The 16,830-nt window shown below is 37.2% G+C and overlaps 1 protein-coding gene across 6 annotated transcripts in view; it reads left to right on the plus strand.

Moving 5' to 3' along the window:
- ccser2b (coiled-coil serine-rich protein 2b) overlaps positions 1-16,830 on the plus strand; it is a 53,521-nt gene that overhangs the window by 1,832 nt on the left and 34,859 nt on the right. For 4 of the 6 annotated variants that reach the window (XM_056771207.1, XM_056771210.1, XM_056771211.1 and 1 more), the window contains exons 2-3: positions 7,736-9,109; positions 9,415-9,599. In XM_056771207.1, the coding sequence (XP_056627185.1) occupies positions 7,771-9,109; positions 9,415-9,599 (1,524 nt within the window). In that variant the 5' untranslated portion in view covers positions 7,736-7,770. The remainder of the gene's footprint in view (positions 1-7,735; positions 9,110-9,414; positions 9,600-16,830) is intronic. The other 2 variants (XM_056771209.1, XM_056771208.1) reach the window with 2 other exon arrangements.

Raw genomic sequence — 16,830 nt, forward strand, 5'->3', positions numbered from 1 at the left:
GTCATCCCTTATTTACCATCTGGTAGTTCATATATTATAATTTTTTTAAGTGGAAGACAAGAGAAGATATTTTGAGCATTGTTTCTGCATCCATACAATGGAAGTCAAAGGGAGGCAGTGTTTTTTCTATATGTCTTCTGCTGTGTTCAGCACGAGAAAGTCAGTCACACAGCTTTGAAATGACGTGAGGATGAATAAATGATGAAAGAATTCATTTTTGGGTGAACAATCCAGTTATGCTTCTGTGATACTGGTGAGTCTTGGATTTAGCATCTCTGACTTGTCTATAAGGGATAAAGTGTTTGTGTCATGCGTTTTATGTCATTTGCGACTTGCGAGTGTGCATAAGGTAATTTACTATAGGTTTACTTGTACGTTCAATATAAAAATAGACACTATCATCCCCCTCACTGAATGTCACTCTCCCTTCTGCTGTTCTTGGGTATCTCTGATATCTGATCTCCATTGATAATTCATGTGACCTTTCTGACTGGGCTTGTGTTAGTTGGATGGGTGTGGTTTGTGCATTAGTCTGGGCAGGCTGGAGGATGCCTGGGCATGGCAAAGAACAGTCGTAGCTTATGCAATTGAACGTAGACAAAAATTCTGTTTTTTGTTCAAAAACTTAGTGAAACCACATTAAGGCATATTGGACGGACTCTGAGGTCAAGACTCTTCTATCATATAACCTCATAATTATGATTGTTTTGCAGGGCGCGGAATGGATTTTTTTACTTGGTAGTACTGGTGCCCTCAACTTAAAAGAGTTAGGAGCACCAGCAAAGATTCAGGAGCACCCAGACAAAAATTAAGAATACCACGGTCTATCTGAATACCTAAATATAAAATAGTAACAATTTTGATTTCCTAAAATCAAATTTTAAGATCATAAAACCATAAACACCCGGCATGTTACACAATAAAATTTGAAATGTGAGAGGTAAGCAATGTCACTCAGTCCTCCTTCCTCAACTTACTGAACCCTCATCATATCATACAGAGAAACAGTTCAAACTCCCAAACATGTTATATGCTTACATTGCACATACATATGTGAGGGCAACACGATCGCTTTTTGAAGAAGTTTGCTCGTGAACAGCACTCACTTGTGATGAGACATATTTCTTTAAAAAAAAAAAGATATTTCTTTAATTAAATATATTAATATATTTTATATAATATTTAACTCTTTAACGTGTATTTATAACAGGATTGTTATCACATATTTCCCCAATAACCTTTCTTAATTTTGGATCCTTAAATAATGCATACATTATTGTTTGATAGAATATAAGTATGACGCAAAAACGGACAGTAGGTTCCGCCGGGTCTTTTTCAACAAATGAGTCATCAATTCAACCGGTTCGTTCAAACAAACTAGATGAATTCGACCCACTTGATTCAATCAGTAAGGAAAATCACTATCTTTGCTCAAAGACGTGCAACCGTTTAGCTGCTGGCTTTGTGTGGGAAGTTTAAAAAAGCCAAAAACGACAGTGTAACAAACTTAATTACTTGTTGTTGCATAAAATAAAAATGCCTTTGAGGGTCTATGATTTCGATGATACTTTTGTGGTAAAGTCACCTGCTGTTCAGCTTTGCTGACGTGACGCGGCAAACATTGAAATACGAAATATATTTAGAGGTCGCACAGGCAAGCCCTGTTTTGGCCACAATTGGAGCCTGCAACCTTAATAAAAAGCTTTGAGTTTATTGCGATGGGCTCAATGTGGTGGACAAGTAATAGTATTAACAATTAGAAGAGAATTTCTTTAGACGGTAGGCAGCAAGCCAGCACCTGCTGTTTGTTTGGTGAACAGACCTGTACGTTGCTGTTTTTTTGGACAAACCGTGATGCTTTTATTCTGCTTTGTTCACAACAGGTGGTCAGACCCACAACGATAGCAGTGTTAAATACAGGCGAAACAGGGTGTGTCTGGCACCTGGAGGCATGACTTTAAAGTGCTGTTGACAAAAGGCATAATGTACTTTTAACAATTTTAAATTCTACACTTAGGGTTTGAGACTAAGAAAGGACATTGGCCCAGTTGTTACTTATGTTAATGCAGGAATAGCTACCTGCAATAGACCTACAATTCATATGGTTAAAAATCCATAAAATATGAATGGAGAGCAGGAGGTTATCACAGCTTATTTTCATGAGACAAACAGTGATCTGTGTCTTTTTACGTTTAAGGAGGTATTAAAAATGGAATGTCTTGCAAGGGATGCTTTTATGATTTGGAAAATAAATCTGTGTCGTACAATAATGTGTACTAATAGTCATATGAGTGTGAGAAGAATACTTCCTCATATAAAAGTTAAAGTATGAAATATGATCTAATTTGGTTGGTTACACTTTCAGATGAAGGTGACTTTTATGAAGCCTAGACTGCAGATCTGGTCTAGATTTATTTTAATTGTGATACTTTTTTGGGTTTCAGTGGTTAGCAGGGGCGAGCAGCTCTGCTGCTTACTGCGACATCTCACCCTGCTTTCCAGACTGTGCTGTGCATGCCCCACACCTGACTCCTTTAGACAGTTTAGAGAACATTCTCGAACTCTTCAGATTGTTTCTCCACCTAAACGGTATAAAACCTGAACTCTCCTGCTTCTGTTGTTGTGCTACAGTGATTATTTTTTCTCAGAAACAAACAGATGTTCTTCCTGTTGTAGAGTTCAGTCACATACACTCAGATATAAAAGAACTCGCCCACCCAAAGCCTTGTCACAATCCAGCTTTTTCAGCCATGTGATCTATCACAAGACTAATGGAAATCTGTTTGTTTTTCATAAACATCTGATCACACGTGGCATTTTTTTGAGACACCTTTTCATTCCAAAGTGCACAAAAACCGTATAAATTTTGTTTAAGGATATTAAGCATAATCTCACTGCACAAAAACAAAATACAAAAAAAACGTGTGAACATTTGAACTTTACTGCTCTGTTGTCTATACGATGTTAAAATGGGATCAATGGGGTATATGCATACAGCGTGATGACGTACTTCCACTAAAATCTCAGCCAGCTAAGCCACTTCCGCTCTCATAACACTGTGGTAATTTTTCCACAAGCAATGATGATGTGTTTACTAAGAAATGGTTCAAATTTCAGTGAACTGACAGTACTACGTCTCAGCAATGTTAAGTGCCTCTAGGATCAAGCCTACTTAATGTTTTTTTTCATATTTGTAGAAGAAGCTCCATCTGTCCATCTGGCTTACGTCTATTCGACGTCTGCATTTACATCTGCAAGACTTCTGCAATACATAGTTTGCTAATCTGCAATACGTCTCGGAGACGTCTGAACGTCTGTAATACTTCTGCTAAAGATCTGGAGATTTGGAAAACATCTGCTGCGTAGAAACATCTGCTAAACATCTTAGAAAGAGCAGCTATACATCCATTATAAATCATAATCTTATAGATGTCTATATGACGTCTGACAGCAGAGGTCTCCGAGACGTATTGTAGATAAGCAAAAAATGTATTGCAGATGTAAATGCAGACGTCAAATAGACGTAAGCCAGATGTATTAAAGCTTACCGGGATAGTTTAAAGCGCTTCTCCTTTTTGGTTGTGGACGTAGTGTTTGGATAATGAGACTCACCTCGTTCACCGTAATCTTATGTGCATCTTGAAGCGACCAAGTGAAAAACGCCATTTTTCCCTACGGAAGCAACGTCCACCAGATGTGACAAAGCTTGCTGAGATTTTAGCAGAAATACGTCATCACCCAGTATGCGTATGCCCCATTCTAGTTGTTACATTTGATTAAAGTATACAAGATAGTACGATGAGAGGGAGGATGTATAACAATATTGAAATTTTCATTGCAAACTGTAATAATAATTTTGTATAAACAGTTGCTTTTGAACGGACTTTAAGAAAAGATGTGTCTAAAAAGATGACTGTAGACCCCCAGTAAGCAAACCTAAGAGGGTCTGTGAACATATCTATGCTTACATGTTACATTTGTTATTTAGCTATGGCCCTATCCATCTATTAGAGAACAGCATCACAGGCTATTGCTTTTATTTTTAAATTCTCTTTAATAAAATACCCTGATATATGAATAGGATACCCATTTAAAGCAGTGGCATACAATATTTCAAATTGTTTAACTTTGGAATTACCATCTATTATCGCTATACCAGGGTAACACCATGATACAAGGCATCAGAAATGCTTAAGGCAAAACTAGTCATAGCATGCTCCAGTTACTCAGGAAACTCCTGATCTTCTAACACTGTCTCTTATTGAGTTTTATTAGTTTTTTGTGTAAAGGTATTTGACCTATGTGCTTATGTGCACCACTTTGTAAGCATTGCTATGTGCTGGGTGGTTTAATCACCATCACACTTAGTCACTTTCGAAGCACAATATACAGGAACAAATAGTGAACCAAAGCAAATATGTGTCATAGCGGTTAGCAAATAGTCACTGTCTTTTAAGTTTACTGTAGCATTAAAGAAAGACAACTTACATATTTGAAACTTCCAACAATATAGGTACTTACGATGAGATTTAGAATGTTGTCAGATAAACCCTCATAAGAATTTTGAGATATTTTATAGACATTCTTGTTATTTTATAGTGTGTTTCAGCTAATGAGAAAGTCATTGCTCTTGTACCACAAAACTTGTGACAGATCACCCAGAGTTCAAGAGGAGTAGCCACTCTTCAGCTACTAATGCACATTTCTTGAAAAGGTAACACCATTACTAATGTGTCAGCAATATTAGTTTCCATCTTTTCCTCTTGAATGGACATGGATGAATGTCTTGAATATTGTTATAGTATGAGAAGAAAGACAGGGTCAGACTTAAACATTGAGCTTTGGCTTGTACTTTTTTTTGCTGTGGCCTGTAAAGGGGGGTGTTTTGTTACTTTATCATCACTAGGGGTGCTCATTTTGGTTAATTTCCCTAACTGAGAACCGACGCTCGGTATCTGAAAATGAAATATTAACTGATAAGATTTGAATATTAAATTTAAATGAAATAAAAAAAACATGCTGCGTCTCGTTTCGAAGGCTGCGTCCTCTGGAGGGCGCATTTGTCGGCAGCATATTCCTTTGCATGCAACATCTGGAGGACGCAGACTTCGAAATGAGACACAGCATGTTTTTTGTTAATTCCAATTTAACTCTTTCACCGCCATTAACATTTTTTTAAAGAGGCTGGCAGCTAATGAGTTAATATTCAAATTGACGAGGGTCTGTGACACGTTAAAAATATTTTAAATAAACTTTTTTACATGCAAACAGCAGCATGATGAATACATCAACAACTGCACCTGCATTCACATGATCACATTTGCACGAACGTGCAGCGATTTAGTCAATGCCGAATTTTTTTATAATATAAATCCAAAGCAAGAAAATAACTGAAATAATTAATAAATTATGACAAAACGAGAACAAAGAAGAACCGGGAAAAGTGTATTTCCGTCAGAAAGTTTTTCATCAAATAAAAATAGGAGGTCTACCTCAATCCAAAGCTTGGCTAGTTTTTATTAACTTCGACCGCATTTAGAATTATAGTAAAACCATTGAATAACACAATTGTAATGGCACAATTGTTGTGACTAATAAATGTAATCTATATTTTTGCATCTTCAAAGTAGTCACCGTTTACCTAGAATTTGCAAAATCATGTTATTTCATAAAATTGTATCATCCAGCTTCCTGAGGTCTCAACCTGGAACACGTTTTAAACAGCATTGAATGAATTTTCATCAATGCTGAACTCTTAATGGCTGCTTTTTATTCAGATTTGGTCCAAGTAATCCATTTAAAAAGATATATATGTATTTTTTATAAAATGCTTATTATATTTTTGTCTACTGAAATAATGTCAAACATTGAAACACAGTTTGAGATTAAAGGATTTTTAAGATCCCGAGAAACATTTATGTATTTTTGTATGCATTTTTGTATTTATGTATCAATAATAATAGATGACTGTTAAATAATTGTATTCTCAAAGTAAAATAGTTTAACAAAATAAATTTAACTTTACACTCTTAAGTTTAAAGGTGCTTCACAATGCCATAGAAGAACCTCTTCGTCTAAATGGTTCCATAGAAGAAACCTTAACATCCGAACATCCTTTCTGTTTCACAAAAGGGATGGTTCTTTATAGAACCTATGACTGAATGGTTCTTTGTGGAACCAAAATGGTTCTTCTATAGCATCGCTGTGAAAAACTAAAACACCTTTTGTGTAGTACTCTGATGGCTCAAATGTATACTCTATATTTAACCTTTTGTGATCCCTGTGAATCTGTATTTACTGTACTTTGTATGTGACTTGTGTGCCCTCTTATCACCATTTATATGTACTGTATGCAACCAGTTATTAAATGACCACTAGAGCACGAAAATGTTTACAAGGGTAGAAAATTCCTCATAAATGTAATGACTTATGGTCTTCAGATATCCCTTATATGTGTCTGTCTCTGCACCAGATTATTACTGCCTCTCTCTCTCTACCTACAGACAACAGTAACTGTGAAGCTAATTGATGGTTTGATACCGGTACTTATAGCATCACTCTCCCTTTATAAATAGACCTGGGTAGCATACTCATCCAGACAGATAGGATTACACAACAGCAGATGACAAATCTGTTTTCTAATCTCAGTCATGGCACACCCCCATAAATATTTTGCTCACAGATGTTTCTTTGTTTTGTTATTTTGTAACAGCTCTTAAATGTCTCCACTTTTAGTTCAGTAGAGCCTTTACCTGTACTCACAGTAGAGGCCTAACGGCTGAGAAACATCATGACTCCACCACTGATCTTGGCTGTTGTCACGGGAGCATCACTCTGTCTGACTCTTGAATAGATACTTGTGTTCTCCAGCTCTTATCTGATATGGTGATATCTCTACTTCGTCATGATTTTTCCCTCCAGTACATTAATTATTGAGGGTTTTTGAACATTTTTCATCTATTGAAGAATAAACTCTTGTATTCCTTATTCTACAGCACCCACGTGGCCTTCACCTCTTCAGTTGTATTGTTTAAAAGGTTAAGCAATTCATATGATGTCTTTAATATTATAGTTTAGTATTAAACCATTTAATGGCTTATTATTATTGCTCAAGATCTTTATGTTGGCCTTATCAAGCAAAGTAAGGTCTAAGGTGTAAGCTTTATATACAACTACATGTTCAGTCATATGGGTGCAGTCATTGTCAGTCTAGGGATGTGGTCTGATTTGTAGTGATTAGTCAGAGTAAATCGGGTGATGGGTTGCAAATGGGACTGTCAGCAGCACTTGGATCGCTCTCTCCCCTCTAGCTTGCATCCAGTACCTTAAACTCTCACGTTATGTGTGAAGTAGAGAATGAGAACTGATGCTGTGCTGAGTACATTTTAAATAATCCTTTATTGTTGTTGCTTGTCACACTGTACAAACACGATCCAAGTTAAAAACTGTAGGAAGACTTTTTAAAATGCACTCATACAAGAAGACTCCTTTGGAGTTGGAAGTCACACTACAGTTTGCTTCTCAACATTTTTTACACTGGGAGAATTTTATTGGAGGAAAATGTTCATCTTAATTACCTTTCATCAGCTGCCAGTTAGCATGTAACACCAGCGATCCAAGACTATAGATTTGTTGCCTGGATCATATAATTGTATTAAGGTCTTGACTTTGCAGTGCAACAAAAACAAACGCTTTGACCGAAATTTCATCTCTTCCGCTTTCTCCCTTTTCGCAGATTTGTCTCCACATTCATGGTGGTGCAGTTAGCTGATGGAAAGAAACTCGCTCAAACAGCTCAGCATGGTCTCCAGACTACCCAAGTTTGCCTGTCGTCCCCCAGCCACCTCCATAACCTCCCTTCCTCAAGGATCTGCCCTCCCTGTCTCTCCTGTGGGTTGCAAAAGTGCCCCTTTAGGGGGGGGAAATAGTGTGACATCCATTAAATGGCGAAAATGTGAAGAGGGAAAAAAGTTTCAGCACACTGACAGTTTGGAAGAGGCCAGTTTTCCTGCATGCCCTCAGCCAATTGTAATGGCAATTCAAAAGCCATCCTCTTCTCCAGTTAAATGTAAGACTGTTGTCCCCACTGCACAGAGTATTGCGACCAAATCTGCACCTCAGGCTAACAAATCCTATCAGCAGAGGAATACCCCAAAATACCTTTCCACAAGGCATTCCCTCTATAATGGCACAGCCACTCTAAATGGAATGACTGGTGTTAAGGGGAGTAATGGATCTTGCTCCTCAGGGTCTGGACTGGGTCATTCATCCCAGCCAAGAACCTTGGAGAACCCACTGTCCTTATCCAACGACAGCCTCAAGTCGGTCTCTAAAGAGAACATAGTGCGCTCTCAGAGTTTAACGCACTTCAAGAGGGCAGCATTCCCCGCCCATCCACCCATGACTCGTTCATTCTCTTTTAACAAAGCTACAGATCTTGCTAATGAACTTCCCAGGCCTTTAGCGCAATCACAAGTGGCTAGGCCACCACTTATTCCGCCTAATCCAGTGTTAACCAGGGAAAAATCAAGCAAGTTTGGGTTTATAAGACCACCTGGAAGTACAAGTGGTGGCTCTAAGCCAATGGTCACAATGAAGAAATCTTTATTACCAAGCTTTTCAAGGAACAAGCCTTCTTCACTTAGCTATAGATATACAAGCCCTTCACTCACCAAGTATCATGGCACTGTTGGAGCCAGGGCTGATCGGAATGAACAAGAGGTAAGTGAAAAGAACAAAGACTCAGGAGACTGTTTCGATCAAACTAGCGAAGTTGAAAGTGACAAAACTACCATGGACGAGACCCCTTATGAAGCAGAGATAGAGCACCTTTTGGGCCCTTCTTTGGACGTCTTAGAGGACATGTCCTTCTCTTCCTCTTCCTCCCTGGAGCACAATGACACTAGTGAAGAGTATATGGATGACTTTGACAATCTGGGGAATGGAGGTGAGACCTTGCTGCTGTCTGTCCACAAGGAGGGGTTGGATGTTCCAGGACTGCGTGATGATGACAACGTTCTAATTACTGAGGGCAGTGAGGATTCATCAGCGGCCAGCCTTCACAGCTTCTTGTCAGAAACTGTTGATTGGGCAGGGATGGGCCTTACAGGTGTGACTGCGAAATGTTTTGTACTTTGTAAACTCAAAACTACTTTACCCATACTGTCTGATTTTTTTACTCTGTTGTAAACCCTAGTGAGCTGCCTCATAGTCTTCCGCCTACTTTTAAGTGTTCCAACTTAAAGAAAAACCAAATTTTGAACCCATGTTTGGTCTGTTATCTTGTTGAGGCTGCATTTACCTCCCAACTTCATGAACCACCAATGTCACAAGTGCAGATTTATTTATTTGGCAGCTTCGTCGGGTTTTAGAACGTTTTAAAACTGTATCACAGCCTGTCTGTCTTTTTTTCAGCTGGCAAAGATGACTTTGCGAGCAAGATTTTGTCTCCTGTTGGCGATTTTCCACACGGTTCATCTCTGGACCTTTCCCCCTCAGTCAGCTCTGGTGGAACGTACATGTGGGATGAAGAGGGGATGGAGGCGCTGGGAGGCTCTGGACATCCATGTGGGAGCTTTGACTCTGACCTCAACAGCATAGTGAGTCAATGCATTATTCATAAATACATTCCGTATTATAGCTCAGAGAGTGACTGGGTAAAGAGGTGCGGCTCTCATTCATCATAGCACTCACTGTACTCTGATTGGTTTGAGTTGATAGTCATATGTCTTTCCACTGAAAGTAGCCAATGAGATTGTCCACCGCATGCTAGTCAGTAAATAGTGAGATGAAAAGCAAAGACGTAGAGGAAATAATGACTCTGCACTTACATACAGTAATTAGACCAATGGATTATTGAATGTCTATGATCTCATCTTTCAAACATGGTTGTCTTTTAAAGTCTTTATCCAAAGCCATTTAATTGAGAACACACCAATTCTAAATATCTTTGGTAGCTTCAGAATTTTTAACCTGCTGGGTTTTTCTAGCTGTGTTTCTGTGCAGCAGAAACATTAATTTGCAAACTGTTTTCATACTGGTTTTAATTTGTATAACCCGATCTGCTCTGCATGTTCATGCAAAACTTGGGTAAACTCTTATGCAAATTTGCTGCAAGGGTAGAATTTTTTTATAGTTTTCAACAGAATGACAAGTTGCTGCAACTAAACACACAGGCATTCGGCGGATGCTTTTTTTCCAAAGGAACTTACACTGCATTATCAAATGTTTTATATTCCGTTTTTGGACTGACTTTAAAGAAAAGCCACATAGAGTAAATGGCTGGTACAAGAGGGCCATCTTCTGGATATTTGTCATCATAGCCGGAAGAAACCATTTTTCAAATTTTCTGCACTGTCATTTTGCTCGTTATAAAATCTGGTTCATTTGTTCAGACAGTAATTAAGAAAAAAATTCAGTAATTCAGAAAGTGTATATGCATTCCAGGTCAAGAATGGATAGGTATTTTACCAAAACAAAATGGTAATGTCGATATAAAAGGAGGTTAAATGGAAAGATTACAGCTGGAAAGCTAGCTACAGAGACCAGTCTACGTTTACATGCGTACCAATAATGCTATTATTTCCAATAATCATAAAGAGTAAGAATTTAATCGCCGTAACATGTTTACATGACATGATAACACCTCTTTGCTCCCATTTACATGACATTTTTATTAGTCTGATTATTTGCTATATACACAGCACAAACGACGTGTATTAAAACAAAAGGTGCGTGTTACTGTCAATTGTTGCGATACAGGCGTATTCACGTCAAATGCAAAACACCGTTAAGGGGGTGTAAGAAAAGGATCATAGACTTTTGACAGTGTTGTGTTGACGATAAAACGATCAATTTTCACTTAAGATGCTTGACATAAGCACATACAAATTTGTCAGAGCAGCATAAATGCGATTAATGTGTTTACATGGCTTCTTCTTGCAATTTAAACTGGCGTACAACACATATCTTGCTTCGGTTATGCTTACTTCGATTAAGAGGTTAATCACATCATTTAGATCAAATCATTTAGATTATGTTCTTATCTAGCAACCTTAAGAGTGAAGGGAACACCAAAGTCAGGGCTGCCAAATTTATAAAATCCCATGTAGCCCTTCGTAAGCCCAAAATGACTTTTAAAAGCCCAAATAAAAATACATTTTATTTTTAAGTAGAAAACTGGATAGGAGTTGGAACATAAATGAAAAACATTTTCAAAACACAAATATTAACATATAAAATTATCGAATTGCAGTCGTCGCTGCGATTATGCATTCAGTTTTGACTGAACTGAAATTTCTATGAACAATTTGGTACATGAATAAATCTGTGCCACAATCTAAATCAGAGATATTGTCTTTTCCAAACATTTGAAGAAGAGACGGCAAAGTGGATGTACCCGGAGGAGGAGAAATAAACACTATTAACAATATATAACAATGTTTTTTTTTTCCCCCAAATCCATCTTATTTTTTTCTGTTTTGAATCTACTGAATTTTGTTTTCCATTTTGAACTGCACAGTAGTAATATAGTTGTCCAAATAAAATAATACTTTAGCATCCTAGATACTGTAGTGCTTTTAAACCTTAGCATTGTAAATAATAAAGTTTTTATTTACTACAGTATATCAGTTTATTATAGTGCAGGACACTATACTAAATATGTATATATTGTGCAGGGCAGTGATAGATTTTGCAAGCCCTGACGTGATCAATCCTAGGTGGAAGTAATATAAAAAAAGCCTAAGATATAATGTTTCAACAACGGTTAGACACAGACATGGATTTTTGCTAGGTTTTGTGAGATACACATGTACTGTTTAGGAATGTCAGCCAAACTAAGTTTCTAATAGAATTTCAGTGAGACCATTTTGATTTTAAGATGCTTCAAAGCTCATCTAAGTTACTACATCTGATCCAGAGCATTGCACTAAAATCATAATAATAAAATCTTCTGGGCTTTGTCAGGGTGTAAATTAAGGTGCGATGAGAAGTTGACAGCATCTGCCTTTCTCAAGTGTGGCCAAATACAGATGGGGCCTCTTACACCTTTTGCAAGCCACCTGTTCCCACCTGTACAATAACGTCCTTGAAAAAGTTACCCATGTCTCTTAAATGCAGGGAAACTGCTCCGTCTTGACAGGCTATGCACTTCAAATCCCCTTATTTTAATCAGTGATGTTATTTAATATACCGAAATGCTGTGTTTGATAAGAACTGTTCAAAACGTTTTTCTGATCTATCCACTGAAATTCTGCCTGACTTTTGTCGCCCTCTGCTTGCCTGTCTTCAAGCTGTTTTTCAGCTTATAACTGGCTCTTCATGTTTTATCTTCATGCTTGTATTTCTAATCTGGTTGACACATTTTCTGTGATGTTATGATGATAACAAACTTTTGAATTGCCAGCGAGAAATAAAAAAAGAAATAAAAATTCTGGCAACATTTATTCACCCTTAGCTTGTTCAAAACCTGTTTATGACTCTTTTTTTAGTGGAACACACAAGATGTTTTGATATAAACGTTAGTGGGTTTGTGTTGGTGGTTTCCAGTGTTGTTTGTAACCCAACAGTCTTCAAAATATCAACTTTTGTGTGCTGCAGAAGTTGTTTTTTAATTGGGTTTAGAATATCATCAGGAAGAGTAAATGATAATATAACGTCTTGGGGTGAACTGTACATTTAAAGGCACAATATGTAGGATCTTTATTTAAATGTGCAAAAGAACACTCGAAGATTATTATATATTTTGTTAATTTGTGTATTTACATTATCCCAAATGTTTTCAACAAGGAATTTTGATTGTAACATTCCTCATCATTGTGTCGCTTGTCAACGGCATAATTTCTGGGATATCCTTCCTCGGTTTCTTCTCTTAGAAACGAAATATGGCGACTTTATGCAGTGCATGACGCATGCTATCAAACTCACTCTGTCACTATCACACACTATTCAGATCGATCTGCAAATGGCAAAACAGTGAGTCTCATAAAAAAGACGTCTAAAATGCAACTCTCTTATGATGTAGGCCTATCTACAACAGATTTACATCTGTTTGCATCCGGTATAGAGCCTGTGTTTTATGCCACCTAAAAACACGATTTGTGAGTCTCTTCAGACTGATTTCCGTTGGCAGTGAAGACCACAGCTCCCATCATACCATGCTCCTTCACATAACCACCAAGCTTCACTTTTGTTATTATTTTTGCAACTTTTAGTGGTGAAAAGGACATACTGTTCCTTCTGCTTATGCTGCAATAGAAATAGACCTCCTTGACAGCAAAACAACGTAAAGTACAGCCACGATAGAATGCAAGGCATGATCGTTGTGCAGATGCAGGAGCTGGAGATGTGGAGCTGACTGAGGTGCCCGGTGTTCAGGCCACATGTGCTCTGGACCTGACACAGGACCGATTCACTAAGCTCTTGATGAGATACGATACTGATCTCACAATATTTTTTTGATTTATACAAAATCAGTTAAGACAAATTAGAAATTAAGAAGTGCCCTTTATTACTGCTGAAATGCTGCACCTTTCTTTGTAAAATTAAAATATCTTTGTCACACAACAAAACTAAATTGCAATTTTAAAGGCCTTGTTCACCCAAAAATGAAAATTCTGTCATGAATTACTCACCCTTACGTTGTTACAAACCTGTATACATTTCTTTGTTTGGTTGTAAACAAAGAAAGTTATTTGGAAGAATGTTAACAACTGTGGTTTCTGGAGCACAATCGACTACATAGTCAAAAAAAAATTCTATAATCTTTTTTTTGTTCTGTTTAATACAAACTAAAATGTTTTGAAGAATTTAGAAAATCAAACAGTTCTGAAACACCATGTTTACGAAGTTTGCAGTAAACACAGTGGCCTCTGCTGTTCAAAACATGCATCATGATTCATTTGACGACTTGAATGGTCACATAATTGATTTTCAACTGGCTCACAGTGAATTGTTACATCCCTAGTCAGAAGCTTTGTCATCATCAAAACTATCTTAATTCATGTTCTGAAGATAAATGAAAGTCTTAAATTTATGGCAAATTTGTTGAACAACAAGAGGGTGAGTTATTCCTGACAGCATTGGGTGGAGTATCCCTTTAATTTTTACAGATAACTGTCACAAAAAAGCTGTTTGATTTAAAAAACAGTCATGCACCTCAGTAAGACAAACTTAACTGAAGATGAATAAGTATTTTTAGATTATGTAAAGTCCTTATTATATGTGCTTTTATTAATGAAAAAATATTTGTCTTTGAAATATTTGTATTTGAAATTAACTTTGACTTTCTGTCTGTTAACATTGTTATTGTTTGTGTCACAAAAGTCTACTGAATGCTGAAAGTTGATTAAACCTGCAATATTTATTCACAGTGGAACAAACAAAATAGAGACATGGCTCACCGAGTGACATGAACATAGCTTAAGAAAAGACAGAGGCAAAGGGAGGTAACTCAAAAAGACTACAGTGATCATACACTTGAACTACAAAACTACATTTCAAAATAAAAGACACAAAGACGAACAAGACTGGCATGTTACTTTAAGTTAAATCAAACTGTAAAATCATTTAAATATTAGATTGACCGACACTGTTTCCGTTGCTTTAAATCATATGATAAATCTATAATCTGAGTATCAAATTATAAACCATTGAAATAGTCAGTGAAATAGATAGCCTAGGCACCTTTTCAACACAATGGGTCACATATTAAAATTAATGAGCTTGTCATTTTTCTGAAGGCACAATCAGTTTGGTAGAATCCTTGGTCAAACAGAAGTTAATTAGCAAGCTCAGCAAATAACCCCACACATGCACGCACGCACGCACACACACACACACACACACACACACACATGTCACACCAAGCACAGAAGCTTCTCTGGACCCAGCCAAGCAAGAAAACTCAGAGCGACATTGTTCCGTTCTCTCTCTCCTCCGTTCTGTCTTGATGGAACGTCTGTCACGCTGAGATATCAGTGCTTCTCCTCCTCTAGCTGAGTCAGAAGGGATGTTTTCCTGCCAACTGCCTATGTGGATTTCCTCAGACAGTACAGCTGACCCAGTGTCCCTGTGAGTCTGCACCTGCTGTGTGATTTACGTTATGCTGAGCAAAGGATTAGAAAGTCATAAAACTCTATTCCAAAGTGATGTCACTTATTCAGTTTATGTGCTTTCTTTGGATGTCTGTATCAGCCTCCAAATTGATGGATGTAGTTATTCTTTTTGGAAGCAAGTTTTGGTTGATAACCGAGTTAATATAATCAACAATCCGATTTTCTGTTTATGGATCATAAAGGCCAGAAACTTTGTATTTCTAGCAGGTCTTTTTTAAATGGTTAGTTCACACAAAAGAATTCTGATTATTTACTCACCTGCATGTTATTTAACATACTGGAAACAAAAAATAAAAAAGTATAATTGTTCTTGTTCACTGTCATGCAAGGACAGAAAACAGTGACCATGGCTTTCAACACCACCAATTAACAAAAAAAAGGAGTAAAATGTGGCAAATTATTCTGTAAACTTTCTATTTATAATGTGAATTGAGTTCCTCTAGGGGGCAGTGTTGGTCCAGAATGTAATCTTGCAAGCAAATTGGCTGCAACAGAAAGATTGTAACATCTCTTGTGCTCTCGTCCTGTCTTTCTTTCTTTCAGTGGTCATATGGGGTTTCAATGCAATGTTCTAATTAGTTTCGTCATTTGGGCTTGACACAGCTCCCAAGTTCTCTTGTACCTTTTGTTTTTTTTGTTAGGTTTCACTTAAGTGCCTCAACTATGACCCTGAAAACGTGTGTGTCTTATTATTTCGCTAAGCCTTGAGACTGTAAGGCTTAGCGAAAGCTGCATGTGATCTATACAGATCACATGCAATTATAAAGAGCAGTGCAAAATTAATGTTTCGATAGGAGCATTGCTGCTCCTTATGGAGAGAGCAGAGAGGTTGTGTTGGATATCGAGAACATATCCAGGTAAATTCCAGCGTCCTTGGTTCTTTAGTATTGGAATTGTACAACTTCCTTGTTTTCAAGGATTAGAAGACCCAAGAGCGAAGTTTCTAAAGGGGGTAGAAAACAAGTGAATCCTTCGCGTCATTCACTACTCATGAATCACATTAAATATTCAAATAAATCTTTGTCCGGACAAAAGTTAGTTTTACGCACTCGCACCAATGCTACTCTGTGAGATATTACCTGGCATGTTATAAAAACATTTTACAAGCATTTTGGTCGCAGTCTAGAGCCCTCTATAGGTATACTATTGGATGTTCAAGCAAAAACATGCATTACATTACATATGCATGTAAACTTCATGCATACATACACTATAGACACTTGTTGCATATTCATTTGAACCAGGTATATGCATATACCTCTATAAGCATACGCATATACATATATGCGAGTGTTTTACATGCGTGTTTGCAAACGCGATTTGCACTTTATCGACTTTATATGTATATGCGATTGTCTATAGGTAAATATGTGCAAGAAGTTTGCATGCATATGCAAGTTATTCACAACTGTATATGCATACCAAACCAATACAACATAACATGTATTAATATGGAGTTCATATTAATATGCACATGTACTTGCTTGAACATCCAATTGCATACCTATATATGTGAGTAATGAGTAATATAAATATATGTGTATGCCGTGTTTTATATATGTATTCATAAGCAAAGTTTTAACCCTCTATGGCGCCTCATACAACTGTATTTGTTTTGTATAAACAAAGACCAATAAGTGCCTCGAAAATAGGGTATATTGTTAGTTCACAATAGCTCCATGCTTTTCATTATGTGCATTCACCATATATACCG

This window comes from Triplophysa dalaica, chromosome 17 (assembly GCF_015846415.1).
Source record: "Triplophysa dalaica isolate WHDGS20190420 chromosome 17, ASM1584641v1, whole genome shotgun sequence".
NCBI classification, from domain to species: domain Eukaryota; kingdom Metazoa; phylum Chordata; class Actinopteri; order Cypriniformes; family Nemacheilidae; genus Triplophysa; species Triplophysa dalaica.